The 26,033-nt window shown below is 37.3% G+C and overlaps 3 protein-coding genes and 1 long non-coding RNA gene across 6 annotated transcripts; 3 read left to right on the top strand and 1 right to left on the bottom strand.

The window, feature by feature from the left end:
- Positions 1-1,426: 1,426 nt before the first annotated feature.
- Positions 1,427-2,682, bottom strand: LOC145165446 (uncharacterized). Of its 3 annotated transcripts, XR_013740058.1 has the most exons (3): positions 2,115-2,682; positions 1,900-1,991; positions 1,427-1,746 (listed from the first exon to the last, which is right to left on the bottom strand). It is a non-coding gene; the product is annotated as an uncharacterized LOC145165446 (long non-coding RNA). The 3 variants fall into 3 exon arrangements; XR_013740055.1 differs by having other exon boundaries at positions 1,900-2,682; XR_013740057.1 differs by lacking the exon at positions 1,900-1,991.
- A 1,149-nt stretch (positions 2,683-3,831) lies between these two features.
- LOC145165445 (peptidyl-prolyl cis-trans isomerase) lies at positions 3,832-6,400 on the top strand. Its single transcript, XM_079084185.1, has 5 exons — positions 3,832-4,343; positions 4,791-4,889; positions 5,406-5,450; positions 5,622-5,759; positions 5,999-6,400. Exons 1-5 carry the CDS (start codon positions 3,966-3,968, stop codon positions 6,338-6,340), a joined length of 1,002 nt encoding a protein of 333 aa, XP_078940311.1. The 5' UTR covers positions 3,832-3,965; the 3' UTR covers positions 6,341-6,400.
- Positions 6,401-8,247: 1,847 nt separating this feature from the next.
- On the top strand, positions 8,248-12,460 carry UVH1 (Restriction endonuclease, type II-like superfamily protein). Its single transcript, XM_079084184.1, has 10 exons — positions 8,248-8,855; positions 9,080-9,384; positions 9,475-9,695; positions 9,894-9,973; positions 10,208-10,372; positions 10,495-11,217; positions 11,315-11,425; positions 11,508-11,768; positions 11,838-12,061; positions 12,134-12,460. Exons 1-10 carry the CDS (start codon positions 8,286-8,288, stop codon positions 12,342-12,344), a joined length of 2,871 nt encoding a protein of 956 aa, XP_078940310.1. The 5' UTR covers positions 8,248-8,285; the 3' UTR covers positions 12,345-12,460.
- Positions 12,461-14,505: 2,045 nt separating this feature from the next.
- On the top strand, positions 14,506-16,758 carry LOC145165443 (riboflavin biosynthesis protein PYRR, chloroplastic-like). Its single transcript, XM_079084183.1, has 7 exons — positions 14,506-14,945; positions 15,034-15,168; positions 15,255-15,354; positions 15,476-15,601; positions 15,688-16,001; positions 16,081-16,200; positions 16,276-16,758. The coding sequence occupies exons 1-7, from the start codon at positions 14,577-14,579 to the stop codon at positions 16,423-16,425; spliced, it is 1,314 nt and encodes a 437-aa protein (XP_078940309.1). The 5' UTR covers positions 14,506-14,576; the 3' UTR covers positions 16,426-16,758.
- Positions 16,759-26,033: the final 9,275 nt, after the last annotated feature.

The raw sequence follows: 26,033 nt of genomic DNA, 5'->3' as shown, positions 1-26,033 counted from the left end.
TACAAAGTTTACTATTTGGAAATCTCACTTTAAACACTTCACTAAATCCAGCCTAGACATCATCCTCGTAAGTAGATCAATTAGTATTTTGATTTGGAATCACCGATAAATCTCATTTATAGGTTCATAATAACGACTATGAACATAAATATAAGTTTCACAATAATAATATTGAATGTATCTTAACTTACATGGATTTTGCTGACAAAAGTCCGAAAATTGTACTGAAAGAACTCGGACCTGCTAGCTACTAGATGTTGGGCTCTCATGGACCTTAGAGCTTCGCTACAATCTTAAAAATTAAGGAAATATTAGGCTTGAATTAAAAGAAATCGAGAGATAAATCAATGATAGGTGTGGGAGATCAAATGAGGCGAGGTGGGGTATTTATAGGGTGATTTTTCATGAAGCGTGTCACGCCCAGACCAGAGGCACGTTGCGCCCTCCCAGTGTGTGACACGTTTCCTGCATGCTGTGGTGCAACGTGACTGCTTCTAGAAGGTGCAACGTGGCTGCTTCTGGAAAATGTGTATGATTTAAGACAATAGTTGTTTAAGATGTTTTAAGAGGGTGATTAGGTAAGATATTTCTCTTTATAAGGTTTTTTCAGGTAGGTGTCATTTAAGAAGTGTTTAAAATGTTTTGGGTTATAAGAATGATTTATTTGAAAAGATATTTCGTAGGATGTTTATTTTTTAATATACGAGTAAGAGACGATTCCTTGTTAAAAGTTCTAGTGTGTTTTACATAGATATTTTAAAGATGATGATTTCTTAGGAAGTCTTAAAGTGCATATTTTTTTAAAGGTTTAAAATGACATGCAGGGCCGGTCCATTGTTTTTTACCACCCGGGGCGAAATAAAAATTTTATGCCCTTATACATGTACTGTACGATAGAGAAAATGTACATATAAAAGATTTATAAAATCAAAATGCAATAAATTTTATAATCAAACAAATACGAACAAAACCTAACAAAAAAAATGCCTTTTTTGACACGAAAACATTTCTTATGTTACAATAATCAATATTTTGTAAAAATACTTCAAATTGTTAATCCATTCGATCTTTCTTGAGTCATGGTACTTTGAAGAACGATTTTGAGAGCTTTAATTTTGGAAATTTTCTTTCATCAGAAGCACGATTTTCAGAGCTTTAATTTGGAAAATTTCTTTCATTGGAAGCAATCATAACCAACACCAAACCAACACCAATACCGTCAATAATTTCGATTCTTATTGCATATTAATTTATATGATTAGATGTCCATTTATCAAATTGGAGTCAAGATTTAAACAATATTTTTTTAATACACTGACTAAAGAAATTAATTTAGAACAATCAAACAAAAAACCAAATATAGATTCAAAATATTGCATTTGTTGAAATTTACATTTCAAAATAAATCTTCATCTAAACAAACTAATTTGGAACATCAAACAAAACACCAAATATAAATTCAAAATATTACATCTTTTCAAATCTACTTTTCTTGAACAAGAGCCATAAGAATCTACTTTTTAAAACTATTGTATAAGAAATAAATCCAAATAATCAATATATCTGAAAAATTAATCACATAATAAGAAATAAAATAACAAACTATTTTTTAAAACTACTGTATTATAACTGCAATGGAATAAATGCATTCCTTCTACTACCTCTAAAAGTCCAGGTAGTAAAACAATAGAAATCCGAACAGTGAAGTTCAATAGATAATTAAATGTCTTTGATGCCTCCTGAATCCTGATTCACATCAAATACAAAGAACACAAAAGTTCAGAAGACAAATTAAAAAAACGAGGAGAGACAGCAGATTATGATTCAAACAGAGAAGAAATCAAAAGCTTATCGGTCATCACAGATAGTCATAAATTTTAACTGAAGGCTGAAACAAACCTCAAAAATTAGATACAAAGAAACATCAGATTTTGACTTAGAGATTGAAGCTCAAACAGATGAGAATTCTCTGAGACTTTAAATCTATTTAACTGTATTCGAATCCAACAGGTAAAGCCGTAAAGATAATAAATCCACCCAAATCAATGAAAAGAAATCAGAAATTCAGAAAGAATAAGAAAAATAATAATGACAAAAAATGAAGAAGAACTCACCCAAATCAGTTGAAGAATGGAGAGATTCAATCATTCAGAAATCAGAAAATCCAACAGTTACAGGTCTTTTCTTTGATTCTTTCGTTGCCTGTTGCCGGTTGCTGCACGTTGTAATGTCTAATAGGAACTCAAAACTCGGAAGTCAGAACTCGCAAACTTGAAACTTGATTAGTTGAAAAAAAATTGAACTCTAACAGGAATACAACACATTTAGTTAATCGATTGAATGCACAGCAGGTTTAGAGAAATTGAAAAAAATAAAAATCAGATATCTATTTGATTTAGAAAGGAAACTGAAACTTCAAAAAAGAACTGAACTTGTTCACAGGTTTAGATGATCGATTGAATACCGATTTAGAATGAGAAATTTAATACCGATTTGCTGATTTAGAACTCGACTCCTCGATCTCCATATACCATGCGTACGATTTTCAGTTTTTAAGCATATTACCGAATACCGATTTGTCGATTGCTATTCTCAAGATCTTCAATTATTTGGAGAATTGGCGGACGCTTTCACCATCCTCCAGAAACGCTGATTTCTTCTTGCACAAAATGGATTGGGCCGACATCCATATACTATAATAATACATATGGGATAAAAAATTATGCCCCTATTTTATTGATGCCCTGGGCCCTGGCCCAACTCGCCCATGTACAGGGCCGGGCCTGATGACATGTATTAAAAATATACTCAAGAGGGATTTGAAGCGTATTTTTTTAACAAAAAGTAAACTCTCCAACCGTGTGATTTATAAAGATGAGTTTAAGAGTGTTTTGAAATTGAGTTTTTAGTATTACATATTAAATTTATTATTTATATATCAGCGACAATTTTATTTAAATGCTTGCTATGTCTAACCCCATTAAATATTTAGTAAGTTTCTTAACGTATTATTTTGAAATGCAACTTAGGTGAATATTTTTTTATAGTACTTGCCGGTGGAACATGGGTTAATGAGAGATTTGATCATGTGTTTGTTAAGTACATCAACGTCTCAAACCAAGTCAATAAAACTATCTTTCTGTTAAAAAAGAACTTCAAAATGAGATTGAAAAAGAAAATGACATCTTCCAAGTGGTAGTTGAAAATGCCAATTTGACAAGACAAATGAGACGTGCCTTAGCATTTGATGTTTTAGTATACGATCGGAGTAGAAACACTATTGGTGCTTAAAATTACCATTTATGTTTGTTTTTTAATGTTAAGGTTGGACTCATTTGTGATAAAACATTACGTTACAACTTGCATGTGTTAATCTTGATGTTAACTTACATGATTACTAAACTAATAAATAGTTTTCCTGAATTAGGTATCAATATACAAACGTCCATTCAAACAACTTATAATCTGATCATCCAAAACTAACAAATGAAAGAACCCGTGCAAAACAACCTTTTTCAAAGGATGGGATGATTTTCAACACCTCCATATATAGACGATGTAAGCACATGGGCAATCTGTCAAATAGCTATAAATAGATCATTGATGATCAAATTGTTTTCTTGTAGCAAACATGTCACTAGCAACTCAAAAAGCTTCATTGACCAATAAGGCAATAATCGTGTTAGGTTCTTGCGATTCCCTTTTCCCATTAATTTACACCTTAATTTATTAGGATCAGACAAAATCGTGCCTCAATTTCTGACTAAATTAATTAATTTGGCATCAGAATCCTCCATGTCTCTGCATATACTCTCCAATGTACAAGAATTTTATGAAACAGAGTCGTTTTCCCCTTTTTGGTCAAAGTTTTCTCGTCCTCCGCCAAATTGACACCAAACCCACAATATAAACCCAAAATCAATTGAAATCTTTGCTGGGTTTTGTTTCTCACTGATCAAACCCTAATGGGTCGGAGGCAGATCGATTCTGAACCAACGCGTTGGGTCTCACTGATCCTCCTCGTGATGGGTCTTTTCTCTTGCTCTCTTGTGTATATGTTCATGTCTTCGATTTTAAGACCCAATGAGGACGCCAAATTTTCATCAATTCCAGAAGTTGAATCTATGGAAGTGGAAGAAAACGATGGTGGCTGTTGCAGAGGAATTGCTAACTTTGAGTTGTGGGGTGCTGCTGTGAAGTGGGGTTCGGATCACAAGTTCAATTCGTCAATTGAGTGCTGTAATGCTTGCAAGGCGATGTGTAATGTCAATGATGGGCCTTGTATGTGTGATTCTTGGGTGTTCTGCGGCAATCCTGATGCTTGCGGGTCAAAATTCGGCGAGGTAAGTTGCAATTTTGACTTTTCGATCATTGACTTTTGAGAATTGAGATTATTATTCAATTAAACTGTGATTCTGTTAGTGTCTTAAAAAACTAGCAAGTTAGAATTTCTTTACCCCATTTAGGAAAAGGCTGAATTTGGTCATTGTTTTCAAATTAATGTTTGTGTTGATTCATACTTTGTGTTAAAGTTCAAGATTTGATCTTTAGGCTTCTTTAAATCAAACAATAGTGTTGTGAGGATGGACATTGCTTAGTTTGATAAGTATTATATTTCAATCGATCCGAAAATTGTGATCCAACATATGAATCTTGCTTACTTTGAAATGTTAGAAGGCCTTATCTAATATAATCCTGTTGGGATTTGGCAAATAACATTTGAAAAAAAATCTGTTTTGTCACTTGTGTGATCTTTGAAACTAATTAATACACTTTGTTTGTACATACAGTGTTGGTTGAAGAAACAGAAGGATCCTATGGCTCCTGATAGGCAAGAAGCAGGAGAAAACACCATCTGGACTTCTGGCCTAATTTTTGGAAAAGGCGAGGTAATGCTAATCTAATCTCTTAGTATAGGATAACACTGGCTAATGTATAGAATGTGTTCCCAAAAGGGTAGATCTGTCAATTGCCTAAGCATTGATTTCCATGATCCTTTTGATACAAAATGAGAATGCTGGATTTTTGACTTTTGAGGTCTAATCTATGAGTTTTCAGATCCGAAATTGTTTATAAGATTTTTTGCTACCAAAATATATCCTCATATTGCATTTATTATTAAGTTTGATTAGGTTATCAGTTTTTTTTGCAAAAAGCTGAAGAATTCATATCACTACTAAAGTTGAAAACTGCATTGCTTTACTGGATGCCATATATATATATATATATATATATATATATATATATATATATATATATATATATATATATATATATATATATATTCAAATTTTGATTTGGAATTACACAACCAAAGTTTTATTACTTGTGAATCTTTTTAGAATCGGCTTCCTATGATTAATGAAATGTGCTGACTTTACTCTTCTTTATTTTCTTCATTGCAGGGCATCGTGAAAATGGAAACAAAATATGGTGCTCTTCGCATAAAAGTAAGTGGAAACTGTAAAAAAACCTTTCCAATTTTGCATCTCATGATGCTACTTATTAGCAACATTGACTTTTGAGGTCAAACTCGGTATGTTTGACCTCAAAAGTCAAAATACATTAATTTTTTTTTTTCTTTTGCGTGATTCTAAAAGAAAATACATGGTTTGATGCAGCTTCTCCCCGAATGTGCTCCGCGTTCAGTTATGTACATTCTTGAGTTGCTGACAATGCGTCATTGTGTCGGTTGCCAATTTTATCGAGCTGAAGGTCGTGGCCAATCTTGGAATTCAAAAGGACATCACTTGAAATCAGTAACATTTCTCTACACTTTTTGATTTCAATATTTTTCTTATTAAGACATTGTATTTTGAAAACTCTACCCACTTATAACACTGTACTTTTTTCTCTTTTCATACTAATTCAATCCCATAATCTCCCGGGTTATAGGATGATATTGCTATAATTGGGTAGATTTTTCAATACTGTAATAAGAAGAAATGAAAGCAGGATGCTAAAATAAACTGATAAATCTAATCAATCTCCTTCTCAGGCTTCATTCGGACCTCCATTTGCATTGATTCAAGGATCACTAGAAGCCGAAGGAGTTATTTTCAACAAAATACCAACCGAAGAATGTCCCATTATCCAAAGGGGCTCGGTTGCATGGATCGGTTCGGGTCCCGAATTTTTTATAAGTTTAGCGAATCATGAAGAATGGAAAAAGTCATATACGGTTTTTGGACAAGTTCTTCCGGAAGATATGGAAATTGCAGAGAAAATTGTGACACTTCCCACAATCCCAGATGTTTGGAACAACATTAACGTATCCGTCTTAGAAAAACCCGTGTCCTTTTCGGTTCGAAAGTTTAGCAAGGTTTCGATCAAGGCCTAACAATTTCTATAATTTTGACTTATATTTTATTCCTTTCTTTATTATATATTTGCTTCATTAGTTTGCAAGAGTTGAGGTTTTATCTATTTGTTCAACAAAGAGATCGACACACATGTTAACTTTATAATCGTACAAAAAGATGATAATTAGCGAGAGTTCGATAAACATTTTAATTTTCAAAGGTATATCAATAGTTTCCTTTCGACACAAATGACAACTATACTTTGTCGGCAGCTAGAAAAAGTTAGGATTGACTTTGCTACTAACGGAAAGTAGCCCACGTTAAAGCATAAGGGCTACCTTTGCTACTAACAAGATACTTAAAGGGTTACTTTTGTTACCAACAAGATATTTAAAGGGTTACTTTTATTACCAACAAGATACCTAAAGCACTCGTGTTGAAACCAGCTTATTTAAAACTTCCCATGGAAGACTCGTGGTTCATTCCTTAGCTATATAAAGTTATAAACCACTCTGCTCTTCACATTACATATGTATAATTTATAAAGAAGTTAAATCCTCTTTCTAGACCACTGTGAGTGAAGCTTTTTTTTTTCTACTGCCGATTCAACTTGGGAAGCAAAAAAGATGGGTTTTTGTATCTGCTTGATATACATTCTAGCACATCTCATAAATTTTTTCCTTCCTTTCAGATTCAACGAGAATGAAGTCAATCTCTTTTTTGTATCTATTATTGCTGTCGTGACATTGTTCTTCATAATAGTATCGCAATTGCTTTCACTACTAACATCTTTAGCAGCAGTAGCAACGATAACAGTTGACAATGTCTCTAGTTTCCAGTCGAGGGTTTTCTATGTTCTTGGCTATATCACATCCTATAAATGTTAGTAGGGATTTTGTAACACCCAATTTAATCCAGTATATCCGATTTTGTGTTTGTTAGGCGCGTTTAGTTCTATACGGTTGTATTTTTGTATTTGAAGGTGTAGAACTCTAGATATCGGTATTTAAATGTATTTTTTATATTAAAAACTCTCAGGATGTTATTGTTCCAATTTTGGGATTCTAATTTAACATATCATTACTCATTTGACTAGTTATATAAACACAATATTATTCTACATTATAGTTTTGATATAGTCACAAACTCACAATGCGACTTGTAAAGAATCAAGCAAATAATCTTTATGTAAAATGTTAATAACATAATCTTATTAAAGGAAGAAATAAAAGGTATTCATTAAAACTAGGAAAAGACCCGTGCGTTGCACGAGTGAAAGTTTAGTGACAAAAATATAAAGAAGTAAAAATAAAGTGCCAAAATTATAAAGATGAAAAGTTTGTTGAAAGTTTAGTGGCAAAATTAGTAAAAATAAAGTACCAAAACTATAAAGAGGAAAAGTTTGTTGAAACTTTAGTGCCAAAATTATAAAAAAGTAAAAATAAAGTGGTAAAATTATAAAAGAATAAAGAAAAATGGTTTTAAAGAAGTAAAAGTGAAAGTTTAGTGACAAAAATATGAAGAAGTAAAAATAAAATGGCAAAATTATAAAAAAGAAAAGTTTATTGTAACTTTAGTGGCAAAATTAAGAAAAAGTAAAAGTATAGTGTTAAAATTATAAATATTGAAATGTTACTCCACATGCTCTTTAATATATATATAATGTTCATGTTTTTGTTTTTTTATTTTTTTATTTTTATTTTTATTTTTATTTATAATAGTAACCACACAAAAAGTGGACCGAATTGTGATATTTATTCTTTATAAATAAATCTTCAATTCGAGTAACATTATTTGTTTTAGACCTCCTTGTAATTTTTTTTAACATATTCACGATTTTAGATGTTGCAAAGGAATCCATCCAGACACGAAAAATAGTAAACCACAGGTACCAAATTTGCAGTTTACGAAATCTATGTATCACTTTTTCCTCCGTATAAATTAACCTGCGTTTCAACTTTCACCGGCAAACGAAAGAAGAAAATGGTTCAGTTTCACGAACACATAATCGCCGATCTCCTTGAAGAACCCACCGCCGGCGGCGGCCTAGTCGTTATCTCTTCCGGGCTTGCTCTCCACAAACTTATTGCCGGTTTCCTCCACCTGCACGACACTTCCGAAGGCACTCTTCTCATCCTCTCTGCATCCCCTTCCCAGAAGCATTCAATCCTCACCTCCCTAAACCCTAACCCTAACAACGAAATCACCAATTCTCCGTCCGAGATCACTTCTGACCTCCCCTCACATCATCGCCTTTCTCTCTACTCCTCCGGGAACGCCTTCTTCATCACTTCTCGTATCCTCATCGTTGACCTCCTCACTCGCCGCCTTCCTACATCTGCCGTGGCCGGGATCATCCTTCTCAATGCACATTCTTTATCAGAAACTTGTACTGAGGCTTTCATTGTCCGAATTCTTAGGTCGTCGAATAAGAATCTTTATGTTCGTGCGTTTTCAGATAAGCCCCATGCTATGGTTTCTGGATTCGCCAAGGCCGAGAGAACACTCAAATGCTTGTTTCTCAGGAAACTCCATCTGTGGCCCAGGTTTCAGGTATGGAAGTAATTGAGTTTGTGATGTTTGGAATTTCCGATTAGCCATTGTCTGTTTCAACTAGATAGTCGCTCATTTTTGTTGTCAAAACCATTTTTTTTTTCCATATCTCAAACTACAAAAGCATACTTTTGGAGTTTTAGTTTAAGCTTTCAATATACAAAAAAAAAACATTTACCCCGATTGTCATTAGTTCAATTGTAATTTCTGATGCACTCTCTCAGGTATATGTATCAGAAGAACTAGAGAGGGATCCACCAGAAGTAGTGGACATCAGGGTCCCCATGTCTGCTTACATGGTGGGTATTCAGAAAGCTGTGATTGAGGTCATGGACGCTTGTTTGAAGGAGATGAGGAAGACTAACAAGGTTGACGTGGAGGATTTGACTGTGGAGAACGGCTTGTTCAAGTCATTTGATGAGATTGTAAGGCGGCAACTAGATCCAATCTGGCATACATTGGGGAAGAAGACTAAGCAGCTTGTCTCAGATTTGAAAACCTTGCGGAAGTTGCTTGATTATCTTGTTAGGTATTACTCAAAACATATACATATTTTTCATTTACAATGATAGGTTATGTTGTTAAAATCTGACTTTCTGATGTTTCTATTTTGATTCAGGTATGATGCAGTGACTTATTTAAAGTATTTAGATTCATTGAGAGCATCAGAGAGTTTTCGTTCTGTATGGATCTTTGCAGAATCCAGTTATAAGATCTTTGAATATGCGAAAAGACGGGTTTATCACTTTAGTAGGTCAAAGGGTGAAGATTTGACCACCTCAACCATGAATGTGAAGTCCAAAAAGAGGAAGTTGGATGATAGCAGCAATGATAAAGAAGGTGAGAATCTTGCATGTGAACTTGCCAATCACTTTCTGATGTTTCCTGTGACTTGAAATGTTGATTTGTGATATTAGTTTTCTAATTTGAAGCCTTACCACTCCAGAATTGGCCACAATGCTGTTAATTCTTTTTAAACAGTCATGTCACTTACTACTTTCTAGTCTATATGACCAATTTCTTTGTGTGAATTTGTAGATTCTCCAGTGATGAATGGCAATAGTAGTGTAGTTTTAGAGGAAGTCTTGGAGGAGGCACCAAAGTGGAAGGTGTTGCGTGTGAGTGAGTGAGTTCAACTTTTTGTTGTGAATAATATGTTGCAGACATCAATATAAACTTGTGGAATAAATATATAATTCAAGTTTTGAGGTCTCTACATCTGGATTTATTTATTAGTTATTAGTTATTACTAAGAACGATTTCCCCTAGAACCTGTACTTTTTTTTTCCTCCCATTGTGATAGTTGTAATTGCTTAATCTCATGTTCACCTTTTTTGCTTTACCTACTGCAGGAGATTCTTGAAGAAATAGAAGCCGAAAGGGAAAAGCAAGCCACATCAAATGATGAATGTGTTGTTGAAATTAATCAAGATAATAATGGCATGGTTTTGGTTGCATGTAAAGATGAACACTCATGTGTGCAACTTGAGGAGTGTATCACCAGCAATCCTAATAAGGTTTTCCTCTTTTCACCAATTTTCTCTGCTAAGTCGTTCTTTCTGTATTAAATAAAAAGGAAACACTCAAACATAGCTTACCGGATCAAGAAAACAACTTTTCTCACTTGTTTCTTATAAAGGTCATGCGTGGAGAGTGGGAGAAGTATTTGGTTAGTAAAGTACAATTGCAAGCCTTACCAAAGCGCAATAAGAAGAAACCCCAAAACCCTAAAGGTTTTGGAGTACTTGATGGAGCAGTTCCTTTGACACCCACAAAGGGAGTAGAAAGCAGCAGCATAGCAACACAAGAACAAGATGCCCTTTTAGCAGCAGCAACTGAAATAAGTAAAAGAGTCCAAAAAGTTATTGAAGTAGTAGATGATCCTCAAAATAATGTGGTCCATAAAGGGCGAGGCAAAGGGAACTCAAGAGGCAAGAAAAAGCAGCCCTCAAAAAATGTTCCCATAAAGAAAGATGATAAAAGTAAACTTGAGACATCATCAGTTAAAGAATCTGAGCCCTCAATCCCAGTTTTGAAGAAGCATGTTGAAGGGGCTGATGTTGAGAAACCAGACAATGTAAAAAAGATTCCTTCTGTTCACTTTTATGCATATGAAAGTGGTCAGCAAGTTCTTGACATTTTGAAGCCTTCTGCTATTGTTGTTTACCACCCTGACATTGCTTTTGTGCGAGAAATTGAAATATATAAAGCGGAAAATCCGTTAAAGAAGGTGAAAGTTTATTTTTTATTTTATGAAGATTCTACAGAAGTGCAGAAGTTTGAGGCCAGTATACGCCGTGAAAATGGAGCATTTGAATCCCTGATTAGGCAGAAATCCATGATGATGTTGCCAGTTGATCAGGTTCAATCTTTCATAAATTTTGTGGTCATAAGCACGTTGCTATTTCTTGCATTTAGGCAATAAAAAAAGTTTGGTGACTTGTGAAATGTATGATCAGGTGGCTCATGGAATTGGTCAGAATAGCACCATGGAGACAGAATCTCCATCAAAACAAAATATGGTAACTAGGAAGGCAGGTGGACAGAAGGAAGCTGTGAAAGAGATGCAAGTATGCAATCTTGTTACACCATTTTTAACTTTGGAAAAGTGAAATGTTGATTATGGCCTTACATTGTCATTGTCCATGACAGGTGATAGTGGATATGAGGGAGTTCATGAGCAGCCTTCCAAACGTACTTCATCAGAAAGGCATGCATATAATACCAGTGACTCTAGAAGTTGGAGATTACATTTTATCACCAATGATTTGTGTCGAGAGAAAAAGCATTCAAGATCTTTTCGGTAGTTTTGCATCGGGTCGCCTTTACCACCAAGTTGAAATGATGGTCCGTTATTACCAAATCCCCGTTCTTTTAATCGAATTTTCACAAGACAAAAGCTTCTCATTTCAGGTAAATTCAATTATGAAAATCATACATGTTTTTTATATAATAATAAAATGATAAAAATGTTGGTTGCAGTCAACAAGTGAGATTACGGATGATGTGACGCCTCATAATATCATATCAAAGCTATCTTTACTGGTTCTACATTTTCCTCGTTTGCGAATTGTGTGGTCTCGCAGCTTGCATGCAACTGCAGAAATTTTTGCTTCTCTTAAAACAAATCAAGATGAACCCGATGAAGCCAAGGCAACTAGAGTCGGTGTACCTTCAGAAGAAGGTGTTGTGGAAGATGATGTTAGGTATGCAGTTATTTTTCACACAGTAGACAGTAGACAGTAGATGGGTAATAATAGTAGTGTTTTGGGGTGCAGGGCTGAGAATTACAATACATGTGCGGTTGAGTTTTTAAGGCGGCTACCAGGGGTGACGGATGCCAACTACAGGACAATAATGGACGGGTGCAGCAGCTTGGCGGATCTGGCTCTCCTTCCAATGGAGAGACTTGCTGAATTAATGGGAGGCCAGAAATCCGCCAAGATTCTTAGGGACTTCCTTGATGCCAAGTATCCCACCTTGTTATAATAATAATTTATAATATAAATACCACTGCATTTGTTGTACTGTTCAATTAAAGGAATTTCATTTATCATTTATCTCATGTTAATGGCTACATTATCTAAAACAAAAAATTTCGGACCTTTGTGACTGCATCAAGTTTCTGTTTGTGTAATATTATGATATAAATTTACGTTATTCTCTAAAATCACCATAAAAGGTGGTCATGTATGTGTTACAACTTACAAGAGAGTCACTTTTATCCTAAATGTAAGAAAAGGACCAATCGAACCATTTCTAACATGATATCTTTTCTTCCTGATAAACTTTCGCGATGATATTCTTTCCTCACGATATTTTTTTTTATCATATCGAGAGTCTTGTTGCAGCTCCCTGGTTATTGAAGAAGCATTGCAGATGGACAACGTAATATAAGTTTTCTCTATGATAAGGTTGATCCAGCTATTGAAATGAAGACACCAAACTAAACTTTATTTAATAATAAATGGATCATAGCAAAGCCATTACATATATTTTTTGCAAATATAACATTGCCCAACGTCAAAATCAGAACTGCAATGACTAAAACAACAGTAAGAACGAAACTCCTGCTTTTCAACTTCAAACTACCGGTTTCTTTCGTGCATTTCAAGAAGTAAATCTTTGTAGCTTTGTCCAGTTAGTTCCTCGATCATCCATCTTAAATATTTACAATCTTTCCTCTTGCACAGTTGAAAGTGAAAAAATGAACAATTACATTTCCTACTTAGGTATATTTTAGCACAAACCTTCTATCAGGGTTCAAGGAATTTTAGGACATAAATAAACGAGCTTCAACATCAATCATCACAGTGACATTTCTAGATTTCACCATTTAGTATCAACCTCTTCTTTCTATAGCTTGATATATATATATATATATATATATATATATATATATATATATATATATATATATATATATATATATATAATCATAAAGCCATTAAGATGGTTAATGGCCGATTACCTAAAATTATAATTCACCATCAACTGTCAGACATATGAACACTAGAGCAAATGCAGGTACTACACCTGTCATAGTCTTCCCAAACCCCACTACATAGGTAGCACTCTCAAGGAACAAAGAAAGTCTCGCAAGTGAACATGAGAATGCTAAATAAATACTAAAAAACTTAATTAATATTAATATTAGTGTTTTTTTCTCATATATATGCCTATTTCTTAATCTTTACAACAAAATATCAAGTGTTAATATTCTGAATTCTTAATAAAAATTACATTATAGTCGAGTATAAATTGGTACATTTCATCGATTATCCAACAAATCTGAAAATATGTAATAAAAAATGCAAACTATTAGGATGTGGAAACACTTAGAAAACAGTAAAAACGCATGTCTCTCCACCACCCACTAGAGAATGTACATATATATTTTAGTAAATTTGATATGCCAATATACTAAAATGGCACAAAATGCTCACCTTTACAGATCGTTTTAAACTGATTTTTTTTGTTTCTCTACAACTAAGTTAAACAGAGGCTATGCAGGACCAGCAAAAAGAGATTGAGAAGATGCGTGAGGATGCCTCCGGAATCAACACAAAAATAAACTATATCCAACAACAAATTGAAGAGGAGTGAATAATAAACACAAAAAAGAAATCAGAGGCAAAATGGTGGATAAGAAAGTCCATGTTTGACGTTTATTACACAAGATCAACCTAAATCATATAGTTATGAACTACATAAACAAAAACCAAGCATGAGTTTACAGAGAATAACAAAATTCTCTTATGACTTTCCTAATTTTAGTTCAACTTTTTTTTTTTTTTTATGATTAGTGAGTTTTATTTATTTATTTATTATTATTATTATTATTATTATTTTTACAGATTTTATTCAAGGATCCCTTCTATTAAGCACATATGTAAGTTTTCTAAAGCAACCATGTTGGATGAGGGTAAATTCATCAGTATATATTTTTTGTAAAAGTTGAATGGTTTTTACTAGAAAACAACTAATGTTAGATGTTTAATAATCTGTTCCATTCAATTCATAAGTTTCCTAAAATAGAATTATTATAAGTATATAATATGTAATGTAAGGTTCGATTGTTGCAGGATGCATGATCAGTGCCGTGTTTATGCAGTATGACATGATAAGTGCCGTATTTATTGAATATAAAACTTGAAACGCGCCGCCGATCGAGTAATCTATCTGCCACAGCCCACAGAAGCTGGTAATCTCTGATCTGCCATGGCGATGGCGATGTCGATGGCAATGGGGTTTGCTACCCCAATGAAGTTCAAGGCCAGCGCTATTATGAATAATAGCGAACAACACCACGCGCTTGATGCATCGTATGTAAAACGCGCCGCCGAGTTATCGGACCTGTCAGCCGGTTTCACGGCGCCGCACCCTAACTTTGGTTGCGTGATAGCAAAAAACAGCAGCGTGGGGAATAAAGTTTTCGGAGAAGGATATCTTTACGCGCAAGGGACGAAACCGGCGGAGGTCCAGGCGGTGGAGGCCGCTGGAGAGTATTGCAGAGGCGCCACTGCTTATGTCAATATGGAACCTGGACACTGCGACGGCGATAACACATCTCTATCTGCTTTTATTAAGGTTTTTGCAATTGCTTAATTTCACCATATACTGCAATAGTCTACAGTAATTTGTTCAAATCTACATGCTTAATAATCATAATCCTTAGGCAGGAATTTCCAGAGTTGTAATTGGGATCAGGCATCCATTGCAACATCTTCGTGGAAATGCTATTCAGGCATTGCAAAGTGAAGGACTGCAGGTTGATGTTCTTGGGGAAGATATACAAGGTGTCTTCATGGAGGTACGTATTGTATAATCTTTTAGCATTCGCACATGCTATTAATTTGTTGTTAATCTATCAATCTTATACTACATTATTTCTTGTAGGATGCTTTGAAATCTTGTCTTGTTGTGAATGCCCCTTTGCTATATAGATCAGCGTTTCAAGTCCCATTCTCTGTTTTAAAGTACGCAATGACTCTTGATGGTGAGTGTCAGTGATGATGATATATATATATATATATATATATATATATATATATATATATGTTGTTTGTAAAATTTAAAAACCTATGCATTTGCTCCATTTTATCCACATGTTTTTACAGGAAAAATTGCTACTAGTAGTGGACATTCATTATGGATAAGCAGCAAAAAGTCAAGATCACGAGTCTTTGACTTACGTGGTAGAAGCGATGCAGTTATTGTAGGAGGAAATACAGTACGCAAAGATGGTATGAAACTTTAATTATTGTCACCTACTTAATCATACAATAAATATTTCAAAAGTATTTAGTAAAAGTTTTTTGAAAAAATGTAGATCCACGTTTAACTCCAAGAAATGGTGGTGCTCATTTACCTACACGAATTGTTATGTCACAAACACTTGAACTTCCCGAGGTTGCAAATCTTTGGGATGTTAGAGATGTGCCCACAATAGTTGTCACTCAAAGAGGCGCACGAAGAAGTTTCCAGAAGTTTCTTGCCTCAAAAGGCGTTGAAGTGGTGGAATTTGACATTTTTAACCCTAAAAAAGTTGTGGAACATCTTTATGATCGCGGGTATCTTTCAGTCTTGTGGGAATGTGGAGGGACATTATCGTCATCAGCTATTTTATCCAGTGTCATACACAAGGTGTATGAAACTATATATCATCTTTCAGTTTAATTTGTTTGAAAGTAGAATGCTATAACTGGGTAAAATTATGATGCAGGTGCATGCTTTTGTTGCTCCTAAGATCATTGGTGGAAGGAATGCGCCTTCTCCAGTTGGGGAACTTGGGATGGTTGAAATGACACAAGCTTTGGAATTAAGTGATATTTCTTATGAGCAGGTTGGTTCTATATAGCAAATGTACTTTCATTGATATGTAGAATTCATTCTAACAAACTTGATAAATTAATTGCAGATAGAATCCGATGTGCTTATTAGTGGATATCTGCAACCCATTCCTGATTTGACACCATCAACAATTGATCCAACTTTATCTCCCTATGAATATGATTCACATCCAACTTTATCTCCTAAGATAATTGGTGAAAGGAATACCCGCACTTGAAATCGATGCTTTTGTCAACAGTGGGTTGAAGCTTCTTCTCATCATCTCTTTTGTGGTGGATGCCAAGATGGTGAAGGCCTTAATCATTTAGGGCAATTATTGATGAAGTTAAGATCCGAGTTTGTAGGTGATGATGATACACATAAGCTGCCTGAAATCATCTCTTCAGGTCACCATGAAACCAAATCATATATACTATACATCCTCCCTGACCACCTTTGGTTTTGTGCTTTCGATTTTTTTTAGCACATCTTAATAAATATGTTGTTGTTATTATTATTATTATTATTATTATTATTTATTTATTTATTTATTTATTTATTTTATTTATAATCTTTACCGATTCACCAAGTATGAAGATTGAGAAGTTTTTTTTTTGTTTGTACCACTAACATAAAGCAACCGATAATTGCTTAACTATTCGAGTTGCGAATTACAAATCACTGAAAACTAGATCACTGTCATATATTGGTCATTTGCTAAATGTCAGTCATAAAAACAAAAATGTATTTTTTTTTGTCGGACAAATACTTTTAGTGTGACATGAAATTAGTATGAAATGTTTGGAATGACCCATTCCGAACAAATGTGGACATTTTCTAAAATCAAAAAACTTGATCATTTTGATTAAATCCACTATAACTAATGGTGATTTTTGTGAATATTGTATAATTTTATCTTTTATGGGTTTCAAGGATAATTATGAATTTTGAATAATAAAATCCATAGAAATTTAAATTCATTCCCTACCCCTAACAATGGTAAAACCAATTATATAAATTTTTTAAGGAATTCAATTTCACCTATTCGAAAACAAAACACAATATATGACTACATGCCAATTTAGTGTAAATTTTATAATTAATTATTTAAATAAATTATTAAAAAGTAAAAAGCAAATACTTCAGGGAATAATAATGATATTAAATAAATATTTGTGAATTTGATAATTTATCTTGACCTTAAACTAACACTTTAAGAACAAGGTCGATCAGTGCACGCTCTAGTGCACTGCGGTAGCTGATTTGGCACCGCAGTGTGCGGCGAACACAACTCCGACCCCCCATACTGCACTCGAGATCTTTACCGCAAGAGGTGATCTTACCTCGTTTGATTTCGACCGTTTGAGCATTTGATCATGGACAACGGTCAGTTTTTCATTTTTTTAATAAATCAATTATAAATTAAAATCATACCTCACACATATATTACACACAACACTCTTAGTTCCACTAGTTTTCAAACCTATTTCTTCACAAAAACAAATCCAAACAATCCTCAATTTACCGCTCGGGGCAAATCACGTCCAAATGTTCGACCGTTGGATACTAATAAAAATGTAAAGAAACACATCAAATGACAACATCAACAAATCTTTTATTACGAACAACAAGATCCAGTTGGTTTTCAGCAACTTACAACTGAAACCTCATCTACAAGAAATCACTCACTCAAACGAAAATATAAAAACAAAATAAGTACAAAACTATGAACAAGATTTACAGAACAAACAGAGAAACCCTAATCTGGATTGAAACCCTAAAACGGAGAAGACAAAAGAGAACAGGTGAGACAAGAGAGAGAGAGAGAGAGAGAGAGAGTGTGTGTGTGCATTGATCTTAGAATGAGCTCTCACAACTAGAATAAGACAATATATACTTCGGGTCAAGAACCATGGATCAAAATCGGACCTTACCCGATTCAAACCCATCTAGAAGGATCCGCGTGTCTTCTATGTTTAACGAAAGCCGCAATCCCTGCAAAATAAAAATAATACAAAACACACCCAATACAACAAAAATCTCACACCACACTTGTAACATCCCAAAAATTTCAAGAAATTTGAACTTTTAAAAACAACCCATTTACTAATAAAGGTGTTTACAAAATCATTGTTTCCAAAACATTATTTACAACCAGAGTCTCCCATGATCCAATCGGTAGTAAAACCAAGGATGTGTACGGTCACGCCTTCGCCTCGCTACAATCATCTGAAGCACCTGAAACAATAAACCAAAACTGTAAGCATGAAATTCCCCCAAAATACCACCATATGAACATATAACATATACTAACAAACAACACGCATACAGGGCCTTCAACATGACTGAAACGGCCTACCGGCCTACAGTCTATCTAGTACGCCCACAAAGCCTTTAGTCTGACTGGAACGCCCCACCGGCCTACAGTCTATCTGGTACGCTCACAGAACATTCAGCATGACTGGTACGCCTTTCCGGGCCTTCAGCCTATCTAGAATGTTCTCCGGGCCTTCGGTTTGAATGATATGCCCCACTGGCCTTCAGTCTATCCGGGACGCCCTGGGTCTGTTGGCCTTCAGCACATAGCAGGACCGCCTCAACCCAACCACACACAACATGTCATCATATACATATCCAGAACACATATAAGCCCAATAAACCATAACAACATATCGATATAAACAAGACCGAGTTGTTGACTGACAACACAAAGCAGTACAGTCTCAACCCACCCACACTACGACAACATATACAAAACTAAACATATAACCATCCAACAGACAAACATGCAGATCTTACAGATCACTAAGCATAACATCATCCTATATACCAGGTTACAGATCTAACAGATCACTACATCATACCAGCATGCGGTAAACCATGATAACAATCCAATGTGTAACACCGTAAATTTTCAAACAAAATTTTTCATTTTTATATTCACATAAATGACATCAACACATTTTACAAAATCTCAATATATCAATTATCAAAACACGTGTTCATAATTATTTGAATAAAATCCAGGATCCTCAAAGCGTAACTCTTCCTCTGGTGTGTACAATCAAGTCGGCGCCTTCCCTCGATCCTGAGAGAACCTGAAACACATATCACATAACACGGTAAGCATGGAGCTTAGTGAGTTCCTCAAAAATACCACGCACAAGTAATTAGCCACTCGAGGCTATAGCTTTGTAAGACCTTCCGGTCAATGTGTCTCAGTGGAACCCTCCAGTCCCATAGCTCGTTGGACCATATGGTCCGGTCATAGCTCATTGGACCCACTGGTCCGGTCATAGCTCGTTGGACCCACTGGTCCGGTCATAGCTCATTGGACCCACTCGTCCGTTCATAGCTCGTTGGACCCACTAGTCCGGTCATAATATCACATTGTATAGTACACATCACAAATCACATAGTAATGCGTAACTCAAGCAAGCACATAAGACCCTCTGGTCACACTTAATTACCACTCTAGGTAAAGTATAGTGAGAAGACTCACCTCGGATGGCGAACAGATCCTATAAATGTTGCTGCTACACTCCGACTTCTATCACTAAGCCAAACCCACAAATAACCCCATTAGGATATAAGACAAACCTTCACATTATTAGGTCTAAATATGGTCCACCAATCCGGTCCATAAATAATCCAAGCCCAATGGGCCCCCCAAGGCCCAATACCAAATGGGTTCATAAAAAGTCCTCTAATGGCCCAACTATGGCCCAATTTTACAAATTAGGCCCAAACCCTCACATGGGCCTTACCCTAAAGCCCATCTAAATATTCTAGTCTACACGACTGCTCTTAGACGGCTCATCAATGGCCCAAACACCAAAGCCCAATAAAAAGGCCCAACTCAAGGCCTAAACAAAAATTAGGGTTTTCACATAAAATGACAATTAGGGTTAAGTGTTTCTCACTTAACCCATTAAGGACTTAACCCATTAAGTCCATTATTCCACTAAGCCATCATACAATAGAATCGTCATGAGTGATATCTTCAGTTCACTGGTCCAAATGCGGGTCCCAATAGGCCCAAACCAACAAAACCCAAAATTAGGGTTTTCTAGCCCAATCACCAAGCAACCCAGTCCAAGATTAAGTGTGTGGGCCCATTAGGGTTCCACTAGATGGGAAACCACACACTGCCACCTCGGGCGGTGGTGGTCGGTGGCGGCTCACGGCGACAGCCACCACCTCGTGGTGGTGGTGGGGGTTTTCCGGCCATCCAAACACTCATTTAACCACTTAATTTCTGAATTCAGCAATTACGCTCAATCATCAAACCCATAACACACCCACAGCCACCACCCACGGTGGCTGGTGGCGGCGAGACATAGTTGAAACGGCAGCCACCATGGTTGGCTGCCATGGTGGTGCGCCCAAACCTCCGACCATCAATAATCACGAGTCCAACAACATCACATGAGCCAAAATACAACAATAACCACAACCATCAGCCACCAATTGAAGGCTGGCAGCACCCAAAGGTGTCGGTACCGGCGGTTGAGGCCGACAACGGTAGCTGGGGCGTACCTACGTCACACACACACACCGGACAGATGAAAGAGGAGGAAGAATCTGATTGCAGCCAACTTACCAAGAGTTTTCGGTCGTCCAAGACTCCCAGCATCGATCACAGCTCCGTCGAAGGATTCCGGTGGATCTTTCTGGCTTCGCACCTCGTCACCGGCAGCAGCATTTGGGGCGGCGCTCAACACGGCAACAGGCGGCACCCTCGCCTTGATCGGAATGGTGAGGAGGTGGGATAGGTGGCAGATGGGAACTCATATGCGGCGGCTGTATGCTAGGGTTCACGATGCAACGAAGGAATGAACGGGTTTAATCCCGCATCCCTTCAAATTATGGTGTTTTGTTCACTTCTGGCCCCTCCCCAACATCTCTTTTACAAATGGAATCCTATAATTCCCTTTTAACCCCTGATTCCATAATTCTTTACAAATTAGATCTAAACTTTACCAACCAACCCCTTTTCTATAAATTATTTACAATTGCAGCCCCCGCCTTCATAAATATTCACAAGACCAATTTGGGACTTACGCTTTTAACCCCCAAATTCTAAAATTATGACAATTGGCTCCCCAATACCAACACCCCGCTAATATTATTTATTTTAGGTTTATTATTCATTAAATAAATCTTTATCTACTTATTTATTTAATTGAACGAGATGTTACAATTCTCCCCCACTTAAATTAGATTTCGTCCTCGAAATCATTCCTTACCATCCCCCACACGCACGACAACTCGAACAGCATGGCCACAAGCCCGAACATAAACCCATCCGTCTAATTCGACAGAGCTATCTCAACCAACCACATTGTACATGTAGCCACTAAGTTCACTTTACTCCAAGCAATTATTACAACCGATTTGTAGTCACTCGCCACTCCCAACCTTTGTCCTATGACACTTACTAACTCCATGCGTGCTGCGGTCCTTCTCAAACTCTCCGAACCGACCCTCCCGAGTCAAGAACATCGGATGCAAACCATACCACTCAAATGAAATCCATTAGGGACCTAAAATCTCAACTCATCTATCCTTTACACAGATAGGGCCAGACTCAACTCGAGAGTCCGGTTCAACAGCAGAGTTGGAATCACTCATCTCCAATCAGATACCCACTCAGGACCCGTGATCCGCAAATCTACGCGTACATTACATCACTTACTCACTCACTTGTGAATGCTACGGCTCCCCGCAGGCTTACATCACTTACTCACCCACTCGTGAATGCTACGGATCCCCGCAGGCTTACATCACTTACTCACCCACTCGTGAATGCTACGACTCCCTGTAAGCTTACATCACTCTCTCACTCGCCATGGGCTCTCCCCATGGTTTTTCCCTGATATTACAAAGTGATTACTCTCACCTGGATCCTTCCACTCTCTTACCACCCCACAATTTCATTATTAAGCCATTACCATATTGCGCTCATTGAACTCATGCTACGCGATCCATCATGGACAGGTGCATCCACCCTTTTCTGACGATAATTGTCGCAACAACGCACTTTCTCTCGATACAATTCACATTCTTGAACCATCCCTGACCGATGACAATTAGGTGATGGGTTCCCACTGGAACAATAGCTATTCGATACTCCACCTATCATATCATAAACTCGAGTCTCAAAATAATCCAACAACTTAGGGCATCATACTCGGACACCCCGGTACACCATCACAGAATCTCACAGTGACTAGCTACAATCATTTATCTTCTTCTCGCACAACTCATAACCTCGGAATACTCTACTCACAAATTGAAACACGGAGAAATCGTCAAGACTGAGATCACGTTAACGATCATCCGAAACCCCATCCTATTACTGATCAAAACCCATGCGAAGCTACTCATAATAACTCTGAAACTAATTGGCAAATCAAGTGCCGCTCCTCCCAGAGTATAGATACAATCTATACATCAAACTACCAAATCTCAACAATCGAAACTGGACCTCGACGAACCAACCGCCTCGAACTCAACCATTGCAACCCTGAAGAGTCCTTGACCACAACAAGATCCCTGACCAACGGCTACTCGTCGTGGATACACTCGTTCTTTCCTGGACACGTATAATATGCATAATCTCGCTCTGCGCCTTGCCTCATCCACCACTAAACCCAAGTCTCATATGACCATACCGCAGGTTCCTGACACCCAATCCTCTAATCCCCAAATTGAACAGAGTGATGATCCTCCCAACAAAATACCACGTTTTCCCCCACTTAGGGTTCGAACCATCGCCCAATGTCATACCCAATTAACCACACTACAGACTGGCTCTCCAGATGTATCATTCCCAACTCAGGGGACGTACCACATAGCACCCGATGACTTTTCGGAAAATGACCAAATAACTCCAAGTACCCCGAACCCCATATGTAAACCTCGGAATCCTCCCCATGTGACTGCCCCCATTCACCTTGAAGCCTCATACCGACACACCGCCGTATACCTCACTGTTCCGCATTAGATCTGACTCAAAATCTGAAAACAATGCACTATCACGCACTTCGACTCTGACTCCTCGCCCCGCTTCCCAAATCGGGAATTATTCATAAAAGCAATAGACCTCATTCTCATTGTCGATGCACAATGTAGACCACGAGGGCCACCGCCCCGATATATTCCTTTTAACCACCGGGAACTACTAATAAAAGTACCTTTCCCCCAATAAGGCGCCTCCTTGTTCTCATACATCTCAGTCCCACTAATGACTCTTTCCTGGTATAAGAATACCTCACAGCAAACATACTGCCCAAATACTCTGGTGAAAAGGTCACCACTCTTGCTACCCCACATCTTTACCTCCAACTTTGAACCAAAAACTCAATATCCCTTCTGCTCCTCACAGAATTAGCACACTGCAATCACAGGAAGTGGCATTTCCGCTACCGGCCGACTGTGTAGCTCAAACCGTAATCCTCCACGAAGTACCACCTCTACTCATCCCTGAGTCTTGCGACTCCGACTGACATCTCATTTTCCCACCTCAAGGTACACTCCCTTGAAGCTCGTCAACATGGCCCTCTGGCCTCACACTCTATCATATTTGATCTCAATCAGAATAACCGGTAACAACAGAAGCACTAACCGCCACAAATCATGGTACTCGAACCACGTGATCACTTCTTAATCTGCTACGGATCATGGTACTCGAACCATGTGATCACCACTCATTCTGCTACAAATCATGGTACTCGAACCATGTGATCACCTCTCATTCTGCTACTTAGAACCTCTGAAATTTTCCCTGTATCGAGTATGGGTCCTCTGCTTTCAGTAGTATGGGTCCATACTACCTGCCACATCTACCCATACTTTCCACACGGATCATCCCAGATTTCCTAAGTAGCTGCTCAGCCTCCTCAATCACCAATCCCGTCATACCTGAACTCTCTTCCACGAATACTCTCCTCTATCAGCATACTCATCTGACAAGGTCACTCCCTAGGTTTCCACACTTCTCTGCCATCAACTGCTGAAGAACTCCTTATGATGCCAACCATCTACCTCCTGAATATCGTCATATTCACTTGGTAGCTGACTCCCATCATCAATAGTTCCACAAAGCACAGAGCAAGCAGCATTCGGGCATCGAACAATCTCTACCAGCACGTAAAACCACTCTAGGTTATAGCGTCACTTGCTCTACACACACTCAAGGTATCACCGAACTCAAGCAACCTTACCCCTCGCGTGTATCTAACTACTTCCTCATTAGGCTCCCCCAATACTCATCTAGGTATCTCTCCTAGATTACTCCTCTACTCAAGGCTGTCTCTAAAAGATTCATGTTGGATACTCTTACTCCACACATACTCAAAGCACATCACAGATAACAACTACTAGGCTAAGGCATCACAAATCAGGCAACTCTAGCCCTAATATATGAAATACCTAGCCGATCTTCTAACATGCGTCACTAATATCTCAATAATAACTCATAACACAAATAAGTAAGGGTATTTTGGGAAATCACCGTTCGGGCTGTGGCTGATTGTACACACTGCTCTTTATCGTTTTTCCCTTAGAAATTCTTGCTCGTTTTAAAAAAATCATTTCTTTTGAAAAATTTCCTCAAATCCTCAGTTTGAGTCCAGACATACCCGAAGGTGCATCCGAATCCCTCAAACCAAGGCTCTGATACCAACTTGTAACATCGTCAATTTTCAAACAAATTTTTTCATTTTTATATTCACATAAATGACATCAACACATTTTACAAAATCTCAGTATATCAATTATCAAAACACGTGTTCACAATTATTTGAATAAAATCCAGGATCCTCAAAGCATAACTCTTCCTCTGGTGTGTATAATCAAGCCGGCGCCTTCCCGCGATCCTGAGAGAACCTGAAACACATATCACATAACACGGTAAGCATGAAGCTTAGTGAGATCCCCCAAAATACCACGCACAAGTAATTAGCCACTCGAGGCTATAACTCTGTAAGACCTTCCGGTCAATGTGTCTCAGTGGAACCCTCCAGTCTCATAGCTCGTTGGACCCTCTGGTCCGGTCATAGCTCGTTGGACCCACTGGTCCGATCATAACTCATTGGACCCACTGGTCCGGTCATAGCTCGTTGGACCCACTGGTCCGGTCATAGCTCATTGGACCTACTGGTCCGGTCATAGCTCGTTGGACCCACTAGTCCGGTCATAATATCACATTGTATATTACACAACACAAATCACATAGTAATGCGTAACTCAAGCAAGCACATAAGACCCTCTGGTCACATCTAACTACCACTCTAGGTAAAGTATAGTGAGAAGACTCACCTCGGATGGCGAACAAATCCTATAAATGCTGCTGCTACACTCCGGCTTCTATTACTAAGCCAAACCCACAAATAACCCCATTAGGATATAAGACAAACCTTCACATTATTAGGTCTAAATATGGTCCACCAATCCGGTCCATAAATAATCCAAGCCCAATGGGCCCCCCAAGGTCAATACCAAATGGGTTCACAAAAAGTCCTCTAATGGCCCAACTATGGCCCAATTTTCCAAATTGGGCCCAAACCCTCACATGGGCCTTACCCTAAAGCCCATCTAAATATTCTAGTCTACACGACTGCTCTTGGACGGCTCATCAATGGCCCAAACACCAAAGCCCAATAAAAAGGCCCAACTCAAGGCCTAAACAAAAATTAGGGTTTTCACATAAAATGACAATTAGGGTTAAGTGTTTCTCACTTAACCCATTAAGTCCATTATTCCACTAAGCCATCATACAATAGAATCGTCATGAGTGATATCTTCAGTTCACTGGTCCAAATGCGGGTCCCAATAGGCCCA

Source organism: Lactuca virosa, chromosome 3 (assembly GCF_052849685.1).
Source record: "Lactuca virosa cultivar CGN04683 chromosome 3, Lactuca_virosa_CGN04683_v6, whole genome shotgun sequence".
Classification (NCBI taxonomy): domain Eukaryota; kingdom Viridiplantae; phylum Streptophyta; class Magnoliopsida; order Asterales; family Asteraceae; genus Lactuca; species Lactuca virosa.
The sequence above is the reverse complement of the archived record's forward strand: the minus strand, read 5'-3'. Positions and strand labels throughout refer to the sequence as shown.

Excerpts from the sequence above, each read along its gene's own strand:
- LOC145165445 (XM_079084185.1), top strand. The coding sequence starts at position 3,966 with ATGGGTCGGAGGCAGATCGATTCTGAACCAACGCGTTGGGTCTCACTG. Across the intron at positions 4,890-5,405 it reads TAATTTTTGGAAAAGGCGAG|GGCATCGTGAAAATGGAAAC; the intron begins GTAATGCTAATC and ends TCTTCATTGCAG. Across the intron at positions 5,451-5,621 it reads ATGGTGCTCTTCGCATAAAA|CTTCTCCCCGAATGTGCTCC; the intron begins GTAAGTGGAAAC and ends GGTTTGATGCAG.
- UVH1 (XM_079084184.1), top strand. The coding sequence starts at position 8,286 with ATGGTTCAGTTTCACGAACACATAATCGCCGATCTCCTTGAAGAACCC. Across the intron at positions 8,856-9,079 it reads ATCTGTGGCCCAGGTTTCAG|GTATATGTATCAGAAGAACT; the intron begins GTATGGAAGTAA and ends GCACTCTCTCAG. Across the intron at positions 12,062-12,133 it reads GTTGTGGAAGATGATGTTAG|GGCTGAGAATTACAATACAT; the intron begins GTATGCAGTTAT and ends TTTGGGGTGCAG.
- LOC145165443 (XM_079084183.1), top strand. The coding sequence starts at position 14,577 with ATGGCGATGGCGATGTCGATGGCAATGGGGTTTGCTACCCCAATGAAG. Across the intron at positions 14,946-15,033 it reads CTCTATCTGCTTTTATTAAG|GCAGGAATTTCCAGAGTTGT; the intron begins GTTTTTGCAATT and ends CATAATCCTTAG. Across the intron at positions 15,169-15,254 it reads TACAAGGTGTCTTCATGGAG|GATGCTTTGAAATCTTGTCT; the intron begins GTACGTATTGTA and ends TATTTCTTGTAG.